The 22,175-nt window shown below is 35.7% G+C and overlaps 2 protein-coding genes across 5 annotated transcripts in view; both read left to right on the top strand.

Moving 5' to 3' along the window:
• The window catches only part of LOC144629317 (uncharacterized), a 49,203-nt gene extending 48,598 nt beyond the window's left edge, over nucleotides 1–605 (top strand). The window contains exon 9 of the transcript XR_013566352.1: nucleotides 66–605. The gene's annotated coding sequence lies outside the window, so the exon portion shown is untranslated. The remainder of the gene's footprint in view (nucleotides 1–65) is intronic.
• Nucleotides 1–22,175, top strand: part of LOC144629301 (coadhesin-like) — a 51,895-nt gene that overhangs the window by 13,107 nt on the left and 16,613 nt on the right. Inside the window, exons 2-13 of one of the 4 annotated variants that reach the window (XM_078487524.1) lie at nucleotides 8,773–8,965; nucleotides 12,425–12,589; nucleotides 13,358–13,491; nucleotides 14,129–14,282; nucleotides 14,994–15,200; nucleotides 16,258–16,434; nucleotides 17,083–17,253; nucleotides 17,792–17,962; nucleotides 18,864–18,896; nucleotides 19,271–19,447; nucleotides 20,406–20,576; nucleotides 21,525–21,692. In XM_078487524.1, the coding sequence (XP_078343650.1) occupies nucleotides 8,872–8,965; nucleotides 12,425–12,589; nucleotides 13,358–13,491; nucleotides 14,129–14,282; nucleotides 14,994–15,200; nucleotides 16,258–16,434; nucleotides 17,083–17,253; nucleotides 17,792–17,962; nucleotides 18,864–18,896; nucleotides 19,271–19,447; nucleotides 20,406–20,576; nucleotides 21,525–21,692 (1,822 nt within the window). In that variant the 5' untranslated portion in view covers nucleotides 8,773–8,871. The remainder of the gene's footprint in view (nucleotides 1–8,772; nucleotides 8,966–12,424; nucleotides 12,590–13,357; nucleotides 13,492–14,128; nucleotides 14,283–14,993; nucleotides 15,201–16,257; nucleotides 16,435–17,082; nucleotides 17,254–17,791; nucleotides 17,963–18,863; nucleotides 18,897–19,270; nucleotides 19,448–20,405; nucleotides 20,577–21,524; nucleotides 21,693–22,175) is intronic. The other 3 variants (XM_078487525.1, XM_078487523.1, XM_078487526.1) reach the window with 3 other exon arrangements.

Here is a 22,175-nt window from a genome sequence, read left to right as displayed (position 1 = left end):
TAAAATGTAAAGTAAGGATTAATTACATCACTGAAAAAGACGTTTTATTTTTTCACTTTTTGCAGGTCTGCCCGACAAGACAATATTCTAGACCCCCTATGTTTCAAAAAATAAAAAGCAATGTTTTATTGTTTCGCCAAAAAAGAACGCCTTTCATTCCTTCAGTAACTATATAGGTTAATTTAATTCTGGCCCTACAAAGCAATATTTCTAGTGTCGTTTCATCTCAGTAATGTTAAGTACATAATGGTTTATTTTACTGAATTTTTTCCTTTATTAACGAAATGATATGATTTTTTAGGAAGCTCGCTCTTGTTACATAGACTAACCTGCCCAGTTTCTTCTTGAAAAAGGTGGAATGTTAGACCCATTTCTCCAAACGGGGTAAAGGGCAAAAGTCGAATGAAGAAGAATAAGAAAAGTTAGAATAGATCAATATGTACGTAGTCCAGATTTTTCCAAGTCGAAATATGTTAAACGCGTAATCATGACTAAAAAACGCTTGAAGATAATAACTTAACTGCCTTCTAATTTTCTACAAGTGCTCATATTAAGAAAATGGGAATTCATTATACTTTACAAGTCGAGCGTGACAGAGAACCAAATACTGGCAGCTTTCTATCACGATAGCCTTTTGGCAAAAAAAAAAATTTCATTAGATAAAAACTGATTTAGTAGCAAAAACCGCTTTAAAGCATTATGACTTTTTTTACTTTGCCCAACACTTTTATACGTTCTGATACCGTGTTTTTTTACCGTAAAAGCTCGATCCTTTAAAGATTTAAAATTTAGTCCTAACATTTCATCATCAATAATACCATTTTAAAAGTTGACTTCAGTTTGTAGCATATATAGTTTGATCATAAATTACTGTTTCATTAAAGAAAATACAAACAAGTGTACCTCGGATTAGAAAATGAAGTAAACTGACAAAATAACAGAGAAAAAACTTATAATAACAAGGTGACTCTTGATTTTTTGGTAACTAAACTGTTGAATGCACAGTGGAAGCACCGTATAATTTCTTCTTCTTCGGGCGAGCGTTTTTATGCGAATCGAATGTCAGATGCTTTCATCAAAATATAAATTTTGATTAAAACTAATAGGATTGCAGTTGGGTTTGAAGCTTATGATTGGAATGATGGCTATCTTTTCTCTAATAAATAGTCAAGATGATCTGTCTTCTTATGGTGACAGTACGTAAGCAACATTGTATATTTAAAGTACAGTCCCAATTTAAATACTCAATCCTTTCATTTTTATTGTTCCTGGAACGTATATCAATATCTTCGTTAAATTTTAGTGGTACGGTGCTACCTTAAGGTAACTGATTTGAATGGAGACATTATACCCTCTGTCTAGTTTGCTTGTGGCATATTGCCTACTGATCCAAAACGTTTCGAACACAGCGAGATTTTACACCTGGCAAAAAAAAGGTGCAAATGCCAACATATACTGATTTTCTAGATACATACATACATACATACATACTTTATTGACTTTCCCCCTAGAGGCTTTTCAAAGACAATGAAATAAATAAATAATAATTAAAACTACTTAAAAACTCTAAGATGAATTCATACTTAAAATAATAACTAGGATTAAGAATCTAAAAATTTATAAGTTACGTTAAGATAAAACTTAAAAGCAGATTCTTTCTCGAGAGTTTTTAGAGAGCTATCCATGGAGTTCCAGATACTGACTATTCTGTAGTAAAACGTCCTCTGACCACTGGCAGACTTGAAAAGGGAATGTTCAGCATTTGTGAACTCTTGTGGCGTCCGCTTATTTCTCCTCGCTTACTAAACTGGGAAGACAGATACTCCGGCACGCGGGATGTTAGACATTTGAAGGCCATGATAGCGCTCCTGAAATATAACTGAGTCGCAACTGGTAGCCATTTAAGCTCTTTTAAAACTGGTGTGATGTGATCATATTTGTGCGTACTGGTCACAATTCGAGCGGCAAAGTTCTGATACCTTGTAATTTATTCATATTACTTTTTGATGTATTCGCCCATACGTTCGAACAATAAAAAAGTTTGCTAAAAACTAAGGCATTTATAAATGCCAATAAGATAAATCGGCCCTACAACGGTAGAGGGCTTAGCTACCTTAAACAAACGATCAAAGGCCCTGAAAATAGGGGCCGTCTAAAAGAAGCGAGGGGAAAAGACTGCTGAATTAATGAAAGTGAAGATGGTCGTTACTTTCGGAACGGTATTTTTGTACTTCCGCAGACTTTTATGTAATTACGTGCACGACATTTTTTCCGTGTTTAAAAAATGTTTGTAATAATATATATTGAACAATTCATAGGAATAATACAACTGAATATTGAAAGGCCTTGATTTAAAAAAATCATAAAGCTTGGAATACATGAAAACAAAAACAATACTCTTTACATATTTTATTCTTATCACGTTTTTAATTTTGCCAAAGTTTATTTCTAAATTTAGTGAAAATGTACTAATCTACTTATTGCGTGTTCAGCACTTTTTTAGTTTCACCTTTCCTTAATCGGCATTTTGTGTCGATTTTTTTTTTGGAAAATAGGTACCAATAACTGCAAATCTGCTTCCTTAATTAAAGTAATTTGGCAGCCGCAAGACTGTCGACTCATCCTCATATTGTAAAGTAATAGCTTAATGACGAGGAATTAACTCAGCTGTTCGTACTGTAGCCAATGTTCTTACTTTTTTGATTGATACCAGTTTGGAATTGTCAAAGGTTACACGTACAACATGCAAACCCTTTAACCTAAAGACACTATGTCATATTTTGGTTATGGTGTAAAAATTGATAGGAACCTACCAAAATAATTGTTCTATAAGGAAGACACCAAAGGAAATAATTATAATAAACCGTCAATAAACAAGGACGGTAAATCGCAAAACTCGGAACGTTTTCGATTAAAAAGGCTCAAAAATTCCTTTCCAACTTCTTTCTCAGGCTAAGGGGAAAATGGAGTTCGATATTTCCGCATACTGCTTGTTTTACTTTTATATCGTTAACGTTTGATCAGACTTGTGAAGGAAATTTATTTTCTTTATCAATTATAAACATAATTCTTGCCGGATAAGAAGCCAACGCCGCCTCAAAAAAAAAAAACAAATTAAAAAAAAAAGACTCCATCCACCCGACCACATTTTAACCTTTTTAGTATGTGCAGTCAAAGCAATACTGTTAATGATGTATCTGTGATAATTTTTAAAAACAACAGAAATATCACAAAAATATTGAATCATAATTGTTCAAAATTGTCTCAATATCTTTCAATATTATAGAAAGGCCGCCCCCTTTTTTTTATATTTTTTTTTTTTTTTTTTTTAGATTTATAAAAAGAGGCTGTTTTTTTTTTTTAGAATTTTTTTTTTTTTTTTTTTTAAATATATAAATTATTAAAAAAAAAAATATATTTTTTATATTTTTTTTTTATATAAAAATAAATAAATTTTTTTTTAAATTTTTTTTCTTTTATATATTTTTTTTTTTTTACTTCCTTTTTATGTTCTATTTACTTTTTCCCTTTTTTTTTTTTACTTTTTACTAGGGCCTCTATTGATAACAGTTTTTATTGTAAAACTGATGGAGTAACCCTTTTAGAATAAATCTTTCTTCTTCGTTAAACCATGCAACTTGATAATTTGTTTCAACAGTTTTGTGTCCCGAAACTGAGGGAGCAACAGATAGTTGTTTCATTGGAAAGGCTTTATAGGATTCAAAGAAAGGGTCTCACAATTCATCTTGAACTAATTGTTTTAAAAAGCTTAAACAGTGAAGTTTGACACGATGAATATTACTCAGATTGGATCAGTTATGAACGCGGAAAGTGCATAGTATGTTCAAGCAAATATTAATAGCAATAAATATTGTCAAGAGAGGATGAGTATATTTCTTCCAGAATTTTTAAAATTTGAAACATTACTGAGAGAATGAGACAGTCAATAAAATGAATGACGTCCGCGAGTAGATTTTTCTAGAACAAATTTAAATACAAATATAAAAATTGCAAAATTTGGATTTCACAATTCGATGCACAAATGCTTAAATGAATATTGCATAATAATTTCAGGAGTAACAATAACATTTAATTACTCTACAACGTACGGATATATAAATGTATAAAACTACATTTTGTTGTGAATTTCCCCTTGAGAATCAGGGATTTTATCGAATTTGAGATAGCGCTTCAACTTTAGACCTTTTGTTATAGCTGTTTTTTTTTTTTTTTTTTTTTTTTTTTTATTTAAAAAATTTTAAAAATTTTTTAATTTTCTTTCCCCCCCAACCAAAAAAAAAAAAAAAAAAAATAAAAAAAAATTCCACAAAAACCACAAAGCCTACAAAGCTAAACTCAAAATTTCAGAGCTTACATGTTAGAGTGCATTGAGATCAACATGTTACCAATTCTGCAAATTATTAAAAGACACAATTATTTTAGCAATTACAATTTTTAACTAAGTGAGAGTTTTATTTAAGTTCAGAATTGTGCTTAGAAGCATGGCCCTTTTGTAAGACAACGGAAGATGTCAGCCGGCCTCCTCTCTCGAAACCCATCTCCCTCTCTCCTTCTCTGTCCCCGCTGTTCCTACATGTTTAACACAGAAGTATAGGATATATATTGAATTATGTTAAAGTTTTTATTATTTTACTATTCAATGATTATATATCTGGGTAATTTTTTAAATAAATGGCTCGGGAATGTCGTACAGCCTAGGTACCCTATCCCATAACAAACCTTATGTTTGTGCAAAAGGCTGATATTCCTAATGTTGGACTGATATCAGAGTCCTTTCATAAGGAATTTATAAGATGAAAACACAGGATGTACTATTAATAAAAGATAAGGAAGGAAACCTCTTTTAGAAATCAAGGTATCGCATCTGTTTGAAGTCTAAGTAGAAGGAATACGAATATGCTCATACAGTTGATCAACAAGGACGGAACCTTTGTGAACCAACTCTTTATCAAGTAAGATTATCAGCTCTTTGGAATGGTGCTAAGCTCTCAAGAAACACAAAACGTTGCTTTCGATGCTTTTGGGTATAGATGCAAAAAGCAAAAGTCTAATTGATCGTGAAATCCCTCTACGATGAAGACAGAATTAGTAAACTGTTAATTGACAACTTTGCTTCAAAGAATAATGGATTTTAACAACGACCATCTAATGGAAGGTTGCGTGCTTCTTAAACAAATGTTCCCGGCAATGGTCACTCTTTTATGTTGATCTAGAATATTTCGATCTCAGGGTAAGACGGTACATGGTAATGGCGGTCTTTTTCTGTCGTTATTATTATTTTTTATTTTACCAGGAAATCTGCACAAAATTCTAACAATAAATACCTTAAACATACTTATTAAATGCTAAATCCCTCATAAAAATATATTTTCATCCGAAGGAATGACCAAACCACCTAACGCTTAGTAGTAAAAAGGGAATAACAAAAGCAAAAAAGTTCTGACAAAAAACGAAGTCGGCAGAACTACTAAAGTTTATTGTCACCATGCATGACCGATTTCTTAGCGGTATATTCCAAGAAATGTAGGCCAGTCAAGACACTTTAAAAAAGGGTCCCGAAGGTGCCGGATTCAAATCCCGTTCTGACCACTACCCGGAGTTGTATCACGGTAGACCCTAGTTCAACACGTCGCCCACGCGTATAAATAGCCGACTGACTAGTTCGCCTCCTAACAGTTGGGATTGTTTACCTACCTGTTTTTGTTTACACCGTAATTATTTTAACAGTGAGAAAAAATTGGCCCATTTCGAGATAATAATTGCTATTTTTTGATGACAAACTTTCTTATAACCCACACATTGTGACACAGAAAACAACATCAAAAGAAGCCTGAAAGTTACAGTTCTTTTGCTAAATACAATAAGGGTCACTTTAAAACTATTGAAATCTATTCAGTTCAATAAAAATAATGGTTTTGTATATTCCCGCGTTAACAAATTGAGTTTGGTGACGTTTTGCGACGTTTTTCGGCCTATCTTCCGTCCCATGTAACGGTTTATTTTGTCTTGATCCTTTCTTTTCGTTCATTCCGCGAACGACAACTAAAAAATGCCTTTCTGCAAAAATGGTTTGTTCACCTTTTGATGTCTTAAAATTTGTCTGTTGCGTTCGAAATCGGTTTGGGAATAGTGACATGGATATTTCGGAAGATTTCGTCATTTTATTCGGATTATTGATACAGATATGCTTTCGTTAAGCAATAGCTATCACATCTGCCACCTACACGGAAAAACAGAGCCGCTTATGAACTTAACTTTCAATGACTTTTCAAAGCTCAAAGTTCATTTTCAAAGCTCATCGAAGATCCTTTTGTTACTTCATGGTTACATAGCAACAACACAAAATCATCAATCTTTCATGGTGATGGATAGGAATTAAATATATTAATTTTTAGTTTTTGGTCGTTGTCTCTTAAAGTTCCATATTTGAGAAGCGATTAAGAATAATCTGAAGTCGAACATAATGACTGACCTTTTGAAATATCACACTGTTTGGGTTTTCTACACTTTTCCACAACTTTGTATGAAATATAATCACTTTGAACGCTAGATCTACAGGGTCTTTTTTTAGCAATCTTCGTTCGTGATAAGAGGAATCGTCTTCGAATCTGAGCGTTTCGTCAAAATGTTTGCAAAACCAGAATGACACGAACTCAATTTCGAGAGTCGTCCTTACCACTGTGTGATCCGATCAGTCTCCAAGTTATACATTCATAACGGTCTTTATTACTGTGGGTATAGAACGGTGTTCCGATTTTCTTGCATGGATAGAACCGTCAGACTTAAGCAGTTGCAATCCCTTCTAGAGCTTACGCCAACAAAGGAAATAAGCACTTCTTAAACAAACCACCCCAAAGACTTTTTATACTAAGAGCAAAGCATCCTAGAATACCTCTTCTTGTGGTAAAACTGCACACTGTCGGCTGGAAGGATAATAATATTACTTCAAGCCTTCCTACTTCCTGCATTAAGTGCCGGGTCTATTTTTACTCTGAAAGAAAGAAAAATATTAAAGCAATATAAAAACCATTACGGTTATAAATTCTCGACTGGTTTTGTCTAACCAAACCGAACGTGACCTAAAGTATACCGTCAGTCAAATATTACTGTTGTTTTACCGTAGGCGTCTAACAATATTAAAGGTATGGAACATTCTACGAAATTTTAATGCTTATTGATGTTACTAATTAGATCAAAATAGATAGAATTCAGGACGTTTAAGCAACCCGCTTCCGCGGGTAATTTTTTTCAACGTTTTTTTTATGGGAAATACATTGGTGTTTCAGACGAGATCTTGCTGAGATTTGCTCATAAAATGAGTTTATTAAGCCATTAAAGGAAAATGTTCTGAGTTAAGGTACAAAATATGAAAGAACAATGTTAAGCATTAAAATCTGAGAAATAATTGATTAGTTTTACTGATCTTATTAAAATCGAAAGGCTTAAACAAACCCCGAGAAGCGAAGAGGCTGGAGGGTTCCCTTGAACAAGTATAATATGTGTGGTCTCGTTGTCTCCTATAACGATAACATAAGCATTTCCAGACTAAACACTTTAGCCCGACATAACTGTGTGTCTTATAAGAGTACCGCCCCGCACCCCCAGAAGGAAGAAGGCTCTTGACTGCTGCGGTTTTTCTTTCTTTTTTTTAAGACAATAATAAAAGTTGCTGTTAAGTTTTAAAAAGCCAAAAAAGCCGCACTTTGGGGGTAAAATATTAACTTAGAGGAACGAAACAAAATGTAACAAAAGCGTTGAAGAGGGTTTGAGGGTTTTTGTTTTATATTTATTGATCAGAACACGGCATTAAAAAAGAGCATCACCGTGGCCGATATAGTTTTAACACTTTTTTAATTCAGGAAATTCGTCACTTCTTTTTGAGAAAACTGAACGTGTCTACCAGTGTCTGCCGTTACGCTAAAAAAGCTAAACATGCATATGTTTAGTGCGGTAACCTAGTGACACTCTAACATTAGACAGGTTCAATCACCCGTAAAAGTAAGCTCTCAAGGCAGAAGAAGCCCGTTCTCACGGATGGCGGTCAGCTGGATCTAAAGATGATTAGTTCTACAAAGAACGTTTAAGACCAAGGGTTTAAGTCATGACATTGTAAAGAAAACTAGCAAATGCTTAACAAAGAGGCCGAGTTTCTTTCCCACGAGAAACTGATGTGTAATATTGGACTGGATGTTCGCAAGTTCACGCAACGAATTCATTTCATGTAACTTTCTTGACGCGTGCTGTAAAAACTTGTAACTATTCATTTTGCCTAAAAAGACGAAAAATGAACAAGTTTTAACATCTTACTAGGGTCATGTTAAACTTTTGCTGTTGGGACTAATAACCTTTCTACGGAACTTGTGCTCAAAGGAATGAACAATTACGATGAAAGCATTGTTTAAAACTACGATCAATTATCTGTAAACGGCTGAATTTCAATGAACAAAAAGGGGTCACGAACCATAAAATTAACGAAAATTAAAGAGAGTGGCTCTAGAATATTACAAAAATTGCCTTTACATACGTCTTTAAGAACGCCTTCAGTGGAAAATCAATTTTTTGGTCATTTACAATAACTAAGATATTAAATTACGACAGTGACCCACTGAAAGGGGCTACAGGGGGCGCAGTATCTAATGTCCATTAAAGGGTGTGACGTCATCGGTATTAACGTCACTTAAATTTACACTTCGAGCTATGGAATGTGGTTAGCTAGCTAAACAAAGGAAATTTTAATACTTTACATTTAAGGCTCTCCGGACCCAGTATCAGCAGAAGGAAAAGAGGTCTGTACGCTGCTGAGCAAAAACTCATCAGTGCTATTCGACGACGAGTTGTTACGGACTGAAAATGCCTTTCCATTGTCGGAACTGGCTGTTAATTTTGATATTTTCAATTGTACTGGAAAAATCAACCAGCACCTATTATAATCCATATGGCTCAGGTAAGTTTATTATATTTCTTCTTTACTGCCTTTTCCGATCATTTTAATCTTTAATTCTTCATGGAAAGCAAATCACACAGGGAAATGATTTTTCGCATCAAAACTGGTTTGCTATCTTTTTATCGCAACGTTTTAAAGATAGTTACGTCTTTAAATTAAGCTTTTTTCCCAATATTTAAGTTGCCTTTCTGATATTATTAAGCTTAAGAAAAAAATCTAACCAGGTAGGTTTTAAACTTATCCAGAGGCGTTTCTTTTGTTTGGCTTAGCCTCTTCTAACTTGAAGTTTTCTCTTATTCAATAACTTGGCAAATATCCATAAAACGTTTTAAAAAACTTCGGCAAGGTTAAATGTTCCTATCAACCCCTAAATTTTTCGTACAATGGTTTAAACTTCTTTAGCTTATATCTATTCATCTGATTACAACTGTCTTTACGGTTTGTGTTAAAAAAACTTCAAAAGAAAATTTTCAGAGACAGTTTTAATCGTTTTTTGTGGCACGAGCGAGTGCAATAAAATACTGGTAAACAAAATACTGCCTCTTAACAAATTTTAACACGGAAGAGTTAAATAAACGGCATAAGCATTCCTGTAAGCGATTGATTGCATTTCCTTAGGCAATTTGCAGGGTTTTTTTTCATCTGAAAGGCATCCATTATTAATTAAAAGAAATTTAAAAGGAAGCGGGATCGTATTTAGTGTAATACCTAATGTTTTTGTGATATTACATTTACACTGAGGTTTTGATTTAAAGCAATACAGAGTACCTCGCTTTGCGACAAAAAATATCAAAAGACCTTTTCCAAAAGAATGTTGCTTTATTACTTATTTTTATTGGATAAGTATAGCAGGTTTTATAAAACTTCAAAGTAGCCTAAAATCATCCAATTTTTACCTAATGTTTTTCGTATTGCCCACCATATATATTGTCTTTTAAAAAACGCAACATCAATGCCGAAGCATAGCGTAATATTCCCATATATTTTCTTGCCAATACATCTTAACTGCCTTAGACGATTAAGTGAATCGTATTTTGTTTTTGTATTTTACGGGCCTATTAAAATTCGTGAAAAAAGTACATCCAGAAACGTTATGTTATCTGCATTCTTCGAACATTTTCCTAGAGAATGACATTGTCATAATATTTCAGACACAATGTCATGTAATATCAGTCAATTTATTTAGAAAATTAAGTTCCGTTCAGTGCACTCTTTTCCTGCGTTGCGTAATATTTTGTTTGTTGCCTAATAAGGATAAAGGAGTGGTAGCTTAGAGCTTTGCACGGAATCTGACAATTATTCACATTATCCTACCAAAACTTAAATAATTTCATTTTAAAAAGCACGTTTCTCCTAACCTTATCTCCAAAAAGCGGTATGCCCTTGTCTCCTTATCGTTGTGCACTTGGGTCAAGTAACCAAGAAGGATCTCAAAAATATTAGGTTCAGCAATGCAAAACACAAAAACACGACTCGCGGAAAAACAAAACATTTTGCTGTGTAAACCCACGTAGCCGGCTCTTAATTAAGAACAAACCAGTTAAAATTAAGTGTTTTTAAGTGAAAAGCTCAATTGGAATTAATTAATCTCATTTCTTTTACGCGTCGGGTTTTAAAAATTTGCGGTCAGTATCGAATATCGAGTGACTCTATATTAGACGGGGTGGGGTCCTCTTGGGCTAATTGTTTCAATGAAAGAAAGAACGTTGTTTTCAATGATATTGAGCCCATTACTCCAGCAGGCACATCACAACTCAGTGAACTAATATGGTTCTAGCTTTACAGCCTGTTGATGAAACCCTAGTGTGTGACCGTTCAAATGAAGGCTATTGAGCAGTACTTTCATTTGGTACTGTTTATTATGCTGTACAAGGGTGTCTCGCTTTCAGGATAAAACCCTAGTGTGTGACCATTCAAATGAAAGTGATTAAGCAGTCCTTAACGTATGTGACTGTTTATTATGATGTTCAAAGTGCACAACATGGTTCAAAATTTTAGCTGAGTGTTTGGTTAGACCCTAGTGTCAAATCTTTTAAGTGAATGCCTTTAAATAGAACTTTTATGAGGAATAGTTTAATTTTTTTCCAGTTGTTGGAAATGAAATTTGGGACTGTTTTTCAATTTTTGCTAATAGAATCATTTGACTTAAAAAAAAGAATTTTTAACTTTTCGCTGAACCTTTTACACCCTAGTTCCCATAAAATCGCGGCTTTTCTGTCACTTTAAGAAAATAATTTTTGTTCCCAGAGGGTCCCCCCCCCCCCCCTCTTGCTTTTGCTTAAGCTGAAAAAACCTGGGAAAAACAGAACGGTGAACAGAGCTTTTTATTTAGCTGATCTAGAGTTCAAAAGTTGTGTTCTTGAGAAATCATATCTTGATTTCGTAAGTTTTAAAGACAGCAACAGAACAGCTTAATTGCTCCTTTGCAATACGCTTATTAACATATGACAAAAACAAGTTGTTGTAAACTGTCTGATGCTAAGAAACCTATCTCTTAACTCAATGAATTGCAAAGTAAATATTAATTTTAAGTGCTGCATTTTTTTCTCGTAAACACTTTAACCAAAAATGTCGTTATTAGTTTACATTAGGAAAGTAACATCTTGAAATGGCAAAATAAAGTGCTTTACTTTTTCTCGTAAACACTTCTTCGTTAACGAAAGAAACATCTATAAACAACAAAACGATGAAGAGTTTCGTACCCTTATACATAAATTTATTTATTCAGGGCGTTTTATTACAAGAATAACTGTAAAGAGCGTCGATGTAATTGCCGTAAGTTTCGATGAGGTTAAAAAAACGATTAAAAAGAATTCAAAACAAGTTAGAACGTTTAAGCGTATGGACAGAGGCTCTGATATTCATCTTCAACTTGTGTGACAAATGTAAATATCTGCGTATCTAAGTGCTGACTTGCCTCTAATTGGTTTGGTGTGAAGGTTATATTGACGCTCTTTAGTTATTAAATTCTTTCAACACTGCCATATGTACCAGGCAGCTTCAATCATTTAATAATGCTCAAGTAGATAGCCTTATTGCTAACTAGGGATGTCTTAAACCTTGCTTTATTGATCAATTCTTTAAAGTTTTGGTACATTCGTGCAATCGTCCTCTTAGAGGAAACTAACGCTTGTTTGAAAAAGGGAGTGAGAAAGTAACATTACAAAGGCAAATAGTACAAAAAGATTATTTTTGTGAAGTAAAATAAGACAGAACAAATCCAGATAACTTCTCATACTTCTTAAAACACAGAGGAGCTTGGAATCTTTAAAACGATGGATTTAGATGTTCGATTATGGCAGACAGTGAAAACTGTTGTTAATTTTTTGAACTCGCACTTACATGAAATACAAATTCAAAGTTTTTGGTCAATATATAACGTCGTACTCTTAAAAGTTTCTGCAAATAAATGTAACGTGTTATTAATTAACGCGGAATTTTGATTTTTTTCTTTTTTAGCACAAAGATCCCAGTCTGGCTGTAACTCACTAATCACTTCCAACAGCAATGTAAAGTTCACCGCTTCGTCTAGTAGCGAGGGACCTGGAACCCCAGTGTTAAATGGCAACGATGTATGGTGTGCGGGCGTCGTAAATGCTGATCAATATCTCAAGGTCGATTTAGGTGAGTAAGTTTACAGACTTCAAATACTAGTTCATATTGCACGGGAGGTCGGAAAAAACATCTTGTTTTTTACAACATTTCTTACAAAGTCTCGGAGGAGTGGAAATACAGCTAAGCAATATTAATGTATTATTTGAGGTATCCAAGCGTTGAAAATATTTCTCTTATTATCAGACGCAAAATGTAAAAAAAATATCTCGGAAAGAGCCTGCCTGCAAGGGTTTTGTCCGTCTGTAACGCAGGCTAGGAATGAATAGGACGACGAAATGCCTGCCTGTAGGATTGATCAAGTGAATGTGAGGTCACTGTAAACGTTTGCTTCAAGGCTTAGTAGACATATCCTCCACTAAAAAATGTCAGCCATTTATTGGAGGTATATTGTTTAACTCATGATAAATAAGTGGAAATCATCTGAAAAAGAATCACTGAACGACAAAAGTTGCGTTGTAAGATCAAATGGCGAGGGAGTGAACGAGCAAACGCCAATAAACGGGAAAACGAAGGAATAAAGAAACGGAACGAAGACGAGAATAGACACTGGAAAGAAGGGACGGACGGACGGACGGAGAAAGGGACGACCGACCGACCGACCGAACGACCGACCGACCGACCGACCGACCGACCGAACGAACGAACAAACGAACGAACGAACGAACGAACGAACGAACGAACGAACGAACGAGAGAGCAAAGGAAGGGACCATGAAATGTTCAATGTACGAGTTTTTATACTAACCCATCACTGATATTCGTTTTATTTGGTCTAAAGGTGCCGTCGTATGGGTAGACCAAGTCTCTGTACAAGGAAAAGCAAGCACTGCGAAATCAGTCACTCAATATTACGTGAAAACAAGTACGGACAACACCAATTTTGCTTACATTCTTGACGGAGCAGGTCCCAAGGTAAAATAATTAAAGCTCAATAATCTGTAGGTCGTAATGTTTAATAAACTGTTACTAATGAGTTATCAGCTATAAATGATAATCCTTAGCATGTACACCAATGATAAACACAAAATTATAACTCTGTTTTAAAGTGGCGTTAGTTGGCCTGAACGCCCGTAGGGCCGGGCATACACATTTTTAGCCCACTCGTATTCTTCAAAGGTCCAATAGAAAATTATTCAGATTGAAGCACTTTAAGATGAAAAAGGAGGCACCGTTTCTAAGCATGATAAATTTCGCAGCTATCCTTTCGAAATGAGATCAAAGCTCATCAAGCAAGTAAAAAAAACTCGGGGTTTTATTTTCTATCCAGGTAACTGACAAACGTACATGGTAAATGGTATGTGCCGTTAAAGATGGGTGTATTTATTTAAGATTTGAAATGTTGTGAAAAATGTCAGAATTTCCATTACCAGATTTTGAAAGTGATGAAAAAGCATTTTTGAATATCTATACCTGAAAACCTTTCGGCCCGGGGTGGGCATACACCCGGACCCCATCCCGTATAGCGGCCCTTAATAATAACCAAACTTTTACCTATTGACTCCACGCCTTATTTTGTTGACAGTATTGACTGCAGATGTACATTTTTCAGGCATTTTTTGGCCCTCTCTTTGATGGAAATGCTGTGGTTACCACGAACTTTTCCAGCCCTGTGCAGACTCGATATATCCTGTTCAATCCAAGAGAACCGTTGATGGCCGTCAATCATCTGTGTATGCGGGTGGGCATAGGGATTTGCAGGAATGGTAAATGCTTATAATTTATAACTTAATAGAAAAATAAATTAGGGAACTGTACGTAGTATGTGTAGCTTTGAAAGGGTGGTGTTAAAGTTGTGGTGGTAAATTTTAGCGACAGTGATTGAAAAGAGGAATTGACTGAATAGATTAATACACTGGAACTTCAACAGGTTAGTGTTAGTCATTAATTGCTTAATTTTCATTTGCAACTACAGTTGAACCCCGGTAACTCGAACTCTGAAGGGAAAAGAAAAACAGTTCGAGTTAGCGGGGTTTTCGAGTAAACCGAGTAAAAATGACTGAAAGTGGTTCCAAGGGAAATAGAAGTTAGTTCGAGTTAGCGAGGTTGTTCAAGTTATCCGAGTTCGAGTTACCGGGGTTCTACTGTAATCACTTTTACAAAGCAGACCCATTCGTTATGGAGGTTGTTTTTTTTTATTCGCAGCTGCGATCAACAAAGATGGGCAAGATTTTGCCAAAACTAGCGCGACGTAGCCGCATTAACACGACCTGACATATGCTTGTCATAGTTCTTTAAATGGCGTGACACTAACCTAACTCAACCCTTTGAACATGACGCAACACAAGCGTGACATAGCCCTATGCTTAAACAAGTCTGACCCAGCTCTTTGTACATGACGTGACATTAGCGTGACGTAGCCCATTTGACATGGTGTGACTCAGCCTCCCTCATTCCCTTGTTTCTCTCACTTCTAGTACCTACTCCAATCGATGGTCAGTGGACGGAATGGTCCAATTGGAGCGCATGCTCTCCACAATGCCTCTACCCTTACGGTAGTGGTGGTGCTGGTGTTGGCATTAGGACTCGATCCAGAACCTGCACAAATCCCGCGCCTGCGTTTGGAGGCCGGCCATGCAGCGGACATTCTTCGGAGGACCAGTATTGCCAAAACAACTGTGCTGGTAATATTTTAATGTCAAATGTATAAAAATCGTGTGATTATAAGTGTTTTGGTTCTCTTTGATTTTCGGGTTTTAGGAACTTAATCAGAGCAAACATACGCCCTCTTTTTCTACTACCTTCACATAGCCTTCCCCCGGTCTCAAATAAAATATGTCAAATCATTTTCACACATCTGGTGGCGATCAGTCCTTATACTTCCGCTAGACCACTCCTTTGCACCAAAAACAATCCTTTCTTTTACTTACTTATTTTTTTTATTCCTTTCTTTATCTTGACATTGGCACTCTATCTTGACCTCTACTTGTTTCACTATTATGGGATAGCATTTGCCTTTTTTCTGGGGCCTGGGGGGCTCCCGCTTGTCGGCCTCCCGGTTCTCCTCTTTTCAATAATGCCTTTTCTTTCTTTTTTTTTTTTTGAATCTCTTCTTTTATGCAATTATTGTTGATGAGAGTTAGATAATTTATTTTTTTTCTTTTTCTTTTTACTATTATCTTTTTGCTGTTGTTTTTTAATCGTGTTTAAGAATTTTTCTTTACCTATTTATATGAATGCTCTGACGTTTTATTTTAATTAATGGTGGTCACCCAACTATTTATTTTTATTTTTTGGGTGACCAGCAACTTTTGTATTTTTAATTTATTTATTGTTTAAAATTCTTTGTAATTTTACATTCAAATAAATTTGTTGTTGTTGTTGTTGTTGTTGTTGTGTGTTAAATTTGTCAGTTCAAGTCTTCTGCATCGACTAAATGGTTTTGCGCAATATTTGTTAATTTTGATGAAAACTTGTTAGTTTCGTCAAATTTGCTATTTCCTTTTACTAAGAGTCATTTACATTGATTTTGCATGGATTTGTGTCTCATTTTCGTTTTATTTTTTGTATTTTCATTTCAGTTGTTATTTGTGCAAGCTTTTTAATTTAGTTGTTTTCGTTAAACTTACCGCAAGCCCTCTTGCTCAAGTTTGTTTCACAGATTTGTTTTTTTTCTTACAAACTTGCTTTTCGTTACATTTACAATTGCCTCAATCTCTGGACATTTTTCTTTCCTTGCAGTTCAAGTAGATGGAAATTGGGGTTCCTGGACGGCCTGGTCTTCCTGCAGTAAAACTTGCGGTAGCGGAACGAAGAGTCGAACGAGGAAATGTGATAATCCTGCCCCATCCGGCGGCGGGGCAAATTGTGTGGGAAACCCGTCGGAAACAATAAATTGTTTCGCGAGACACTGTCCAAGTAGGTTTCAATCGTGAATTACCACGAAAGGGAAAGCTGTTTGGAGTCCAAATTTCCTACAGCGAGCTCCCGCATTATCTTCCTGCAGGAAGGATGACACGTTACTTGTCGAGCACTGTCATGCAGTAAATTCAGAAATTATCCGATTGATTTTTTTTTTCACCATATTTAAACTGCGTATTTTTCTGCATTATTTATTTTGGGGCCCACCATTTATATTTAAATGTTCTTAAAGGAGTTGTATGTAATTTTCGTTAAACGCGTTGTCTTTGTGTAGCTCGCATTCTTTTCATTTACTTGAGTGCCAAATAGAATATTAATATTTCTAAATGGTATAAATATATATATTTTTTTAGAAACAGCACTTTTGTGTTTTAAAGAAGACATGTTTTGACAGTCTTCACTGCAATCATCGTCTTAAAAAATCTTACAAAATGTGAAACAACTGGATAAAAAGAATTAAGATTTGTAAATACAACATTGTCACAAGACAGCAACGGAATGCATAACTGCTTGAAAACTATAAAGATAATTTAAATAAAACTGTGGGTGTAAAGTAGGCTTCCTTTCAAAATTAAAATAATAGATTATTTCATCTTTAATTTGTGACGAGTCCTTATTGTCGATTCGTTGTTTTTTTGTTGACAGTTGATGGTGGCTGGACCCAGTGGTCCCAATGGTCTGGGTGCAGTTTGACCTGCGGTGGAGGGATGAGGTCGCGGAATCGAGCTTGTACTAACCCACCCCCACAACATGGCGGTAAACCATGCCCTGGAAACGGTTTTGAGCAGCAAGTATGTAACAGTCAAGGCTGCCCAGGTGAGTTAAAAAATATATCGGATACTACAGAAGACTGATAAATTCTTCTATTCCAAAGAGTGGAAGCTTAATTAAAAAATTGAAAGCAAATTTCTTCTCGAAAAAAAAGTAAAACAGCAACCAACCATCAATGCGAACCACAAGTACTGCTGAATAGCGTTCACTTTAGCGGTCAGACAATTGGACTTCATATAGAGACCTTCTTGTACAGGAAAACAAACAGTTCGACATAAATCAAAGGGGGAGGGTCTCTAAGAAAATTTTTTTTTTAATCGCTACCAGTATGACGTCAGGCTTCGCATGAGTGATATTCAAGATGGCGGGCAAAGTGGCATCTAAACGAATGGCATTTTCTAATTGGTTACATATTTGTGACATATTTGGGATTGAGGTGTGCCAAAATAACAACCATCAATGATACCATATAATCATAAAACGTCCCAAAGCCATCGGAAAAAAAAAACACTTAAATTTAACTCTACTCCTTCACGACACAAAAATTACAAACACAAAAATTCGTCTTTTTTTATTGTTTTAGTCGATGGCAACTGGACAAATTGGTCTCAATGGACAGCATGCAGTGTTACTTGCGGCGATGGTATACGGTCAAGATCGCGATCGTGTACCAATCCACCGCCGTCCAACAACGGAGCTTCATGTGTTGGAGATGGCTCAGAGGTCGGTGCGTGCAATTTAGGGGCGTGTCCAGGTAAGACAGGATAAACAATGATGTCAATTCGTAGGAATAAGCACCTTTGGACGAACCGGTCACGTGATCCAAAATCAGCCATGTTGGGATGCAAGTATCTTTACGTGACATCAAAAGCAAAGGAAGGTAAAGCTTGACGGGTGCAAGTCGCCTTGTTCTAAAAGCCTCACTGCATAACTTGCATCCCAGCATGGCTGATTTTGTACCAAGTGACCTAGTCATGCAAAGGGACAAACCAACGCTAGATGCACGTCTTGCACACAGATTTTCCAGGGCCTTTTTTACGTTTTTTTTTTCTGTAAACGCTCGACGGAGTAAGATGAAAGGGGGCTGTTCGTAGTCTAGAATAGCGCACACTGCATCAAGAATTGACTAACTGTCAAACGTAACAAGAGTGTTAGTAGAGGTAAAATCTTAGTGGCCTGTTGTTGTAACTAAAATAATTATCCAAATCTGTTTATTGCAGAAGAAACGGATAAAATAACGCATAAAAAATAACGCGCAAAACAGATACAAATATTTAACAATATTGTAAAATCTTATTCCTCTTGACCGCGCAAATGTAAAAAAACGGTTGAATTTTTTACTTTGGGGAGCAGGGTTGGCGCAGTGGTAAGAGAGCTCTCCTTCCAACAATGTGGCCCGGGTTCTATTCCTGCCCGGTACCATTATGTGGCGCTATTCAAATATTTCATCATCAAAATCATATTATTATTATTATTATTATCATCATCATCATCATCATCATCATCATCATCATGATCATCATTATTATTATTATTATTTCCGTGGATCTGTATGTGGTTCCTAACTGTCTGAAAGATACTGCGACTCCTAGCAGTCCTAATAGTTTACCACTAGCAAAAAGTGTTTGTATTAAATCACGTGATGCTTTTTTCAGCTGTTACAACGGCGCCTCCACCTACAACACCAGGTAACGATTTCTAATAGCGAATACAACACGCATGTCTGTAATAGCATCATTATTGAACGCACGCAGGGAGTGAAGACCGTGCGTATTCACATGGTCCTCGCAAACGGGTGTCTCAGTGTGATGCGGAGTTCGACTGTAATTCAAACTTTAAATGATCTAAAAAATTAGGCTGGCTATTCAAACAGTTACAATAAGTTACAATAATGTTAAGCAGCAATAGAAGATAATTTACAACGATACCCACTAAAACGTCTTATAAGATAAACTCCTACCAAAAAGAAGCCTAACATTAGTTTCCTCGCCTTTGTGATTTGTTTTGTTTATTTGTTTTGTTCACTTTGTTTTTCTTAATTACGTTTTGTTTTTCCTCCTAGTAATAGTTGATGGTGGATTTTCTCAATGGACTCCGTGGGCCGTATGCAGTAGATCTTGTGGAGGGGGGACATCAGTCAGAACCCGTAAATGCGACAGCCCTCCCCCTTCCCCGGGCGGTAAACCATGTAATGGAAGTACATTTGAAACCAAAGACTGCAACACTCAACTATGCCCTGGTGAGTTATTTTTTGCTGACTTAAAAATAAAACCCATTAGGTAAAAGCTACGAGTGTAGTCTGGATGGTATCAATCGATAACCAGTTGCGCAAAAGACATATCAGATAATTCTTGTCTCTACCATATTACCTGAAATTTTCGCGACACGTTAATTTTGACGCGAACTATAAGTGTCGCGAACATAACATGACGCGAAAATTAGTGACTCAAATTACACCAATAATCAAGAAAGAACGAGTTTAGTACCACTGAAGGAAGGAATTTTCAATGTAAATGGACGTTGTCGTCAATTGACTCAAGAACAATAACTCATGCACGTACAAGCATGACCTATTGCTCTATTGTTGCTATTGCCGAGATTTAGTCCCACCCTTGCGTTTTTGTTAAATTTGACGTTATTGTTCCTTTGATGAAGTCGTTTTATTTAATTCAAGAGCATGTTAAATAATATTGCCAAGGAAATGTAAATTGTGTCTTACTCAAAAACGCAAATTAAAGTGATTCAAAATACAAAATTTTCGCAAAATCGCGAAATTTAAGTGTCGCGAAATATACGCACCTGAAAATCGCGAAATTAACGTGTCGCGAAAATTCCATGTAATAAGGTACTTCAAATCGTTGAAACAAAACAGTCAAAATTTGAAATAACAGTCAAGAACTATTAATTAACAAAAGGCCAAGATTTTCTCTAACAACTTACAAACTACCAAACTTTTACACAAAACTGAAAAAAAAATATTTTAACTGAAAATGGCAAACGGCAAAAAATTAAACTGACAACTGTCAATTAGCCAAAATATTAACAGACAACTGAGAAAAAGAACCAAACTTTTAACAGACAACTGAAAAACGACAAATGACCGTTTTACGGCTAACATACGATCAAATTAGAAAAAAGTTCGGTATAAGCAATGCGTGGCTAGTCATTCATCTTGTTTTTGTTTTTGCTTTGTAAAGTGGACGGTGGTTGGTCCAGCTGGTCTGATTGGACGGTGTGTGACAGGAACTGTGGAGGTGGTAAACAATTCAGGACTCGTCTTTGTGACAGCCCATCACCTGCCCATGGCGGGAAAACTTGTGATGGGCCCAACGTGGAAAACCGCACATGTAATGAGCAGGCCTGTCCAGGTAAAAACTTGGTTTTTTTTCCTGATCTCTTTGCAACAGCCAATTAGGACTTGAGGATCTTACTGGGTTGCTGCTCCAATAGAACCAATTCTAACAAAACGGTGACATTTTCCTGTATTGGTCACTTTGGCGTCCGTGTTTATTACGTTTTGCAGATAAAACCTGGGTATGTGGTCCTTATTACAGATACTTAGCAATATGTTTGCTCTTTGAATATTTGTAAACAAATTTGATATTCTTTAGAATGGCCACGCGCACTTGATTTCATGTTTATTTTATAAGCTAACGTTTAGTACCTTAAAGGGACCGTGTCACGGATTTTAGCCAAACTTAGGCATAGGAAATGGCCATCAAATCCGTTTAAATATATAAAATAACCTCTTAAAACAGTGAAGGAATAATTAAATAACACACCAAATGCAAAAGAAGGTACGGATGACCAAAAGTGTCGAAGATTGAAACGGATTGCGATATGGGTTTTTGAAATATGGTCCGGCGGAACAGTTTTCAAAGTTAATTTTGTCTGCTTGTAACTTTAAATTAAAACGCCCGAGAGACACATTTGGCTGCAATGAAGCTATGGTTTTGTCATTTAGAATCATAGAATGAATTTCCTTGCAAACATTTAGTTTCATAGCGAATATTTGACAAAATGTAACAACATAAAATTAACTTAGCCGTGACACAGTCCCTTTAAGCAACGACTTAATAGTTTTCATAGGTTGGAAAACACTTGATAAGGAACAATAAATAAGGCGCAAAACAACAAAGAATGGCTTTGATTGGGGAAATTGCGAACTAATTACGAACTTAACAACTGACAAAATATTTTACAAGATTGGTCATCATTTAACGTCAATGAGTTACGATGAGCTGAAAGATTGTTTACAGCACTAGGTTTGTCGTTTGTCTGATTTCAATAACGTTTGATTCCTTTCCTTCCTGCAGTTGACGGTATGTGGTCTAACTGGACTTACTTCCCGTGCAGTGTTACATGCGGACAAGGAAAACAAAACCGAACACGAACTTGCACCAACCCACCCCCCTCGGCTGGCGGAGCTGACTGTGTGGGAAATGCCAATGAAACGTTAGATTGCAACAGTGGACCTTGCGCAAGTATGTTGTCTTGATGTTGATTTGATTTGCGTATGTTTCAACAAATGACACCAATTATCAATTTAACCACTTGCACAAAAAAATAGTTAAAAGTGAACAAAGAAGCAAGCAACATCACTTGCAACTATAGCACTGAACTATATAAGTCTCATCTTTGCGACGAAGAAGATAATATATTTGCTATTTGAGCATAAGGCTAATAGAAATCCTTTTTTGAGCGGAAGACCTACAGGTTAGTCACCGTTAGTGAAATGGAAATCACATCGAAAGGTCTTACCAAAAAATGAGTTAAACGAACTGTGTCACGGATTTTAGCTACATTAAGGCATGGGAAATGGCCATCATTTCGGTGAAATATAAAAATTGTCATTTAGATCCATAGCAGTAATTTCTTTACAAACGTTAAGTTTCGTAGCAAGTGTTTATCTCAGCCGTGACACAATCCCTTTAAGCGTCGAGACCAAAGAGCCATTTAGTTCTTCA

Source organism: Oculina patagonica, chromosome 10 (genome assembly GCF_052425735.1).
Source record: "Oculina patagonica isolate OP01 chromosome 10, crgOcupat, whole genome shotgun sequence".
Taxonomy (NCBI): Eukaryota; Metazoa; Cnidaria; class Anthozoa; order Scleractinia; family Oculinidae; genus Oculina; species Oculina patagonica.
This window is presented reverse-complemented; position numbering and strand designations above follow the sequence as displayed.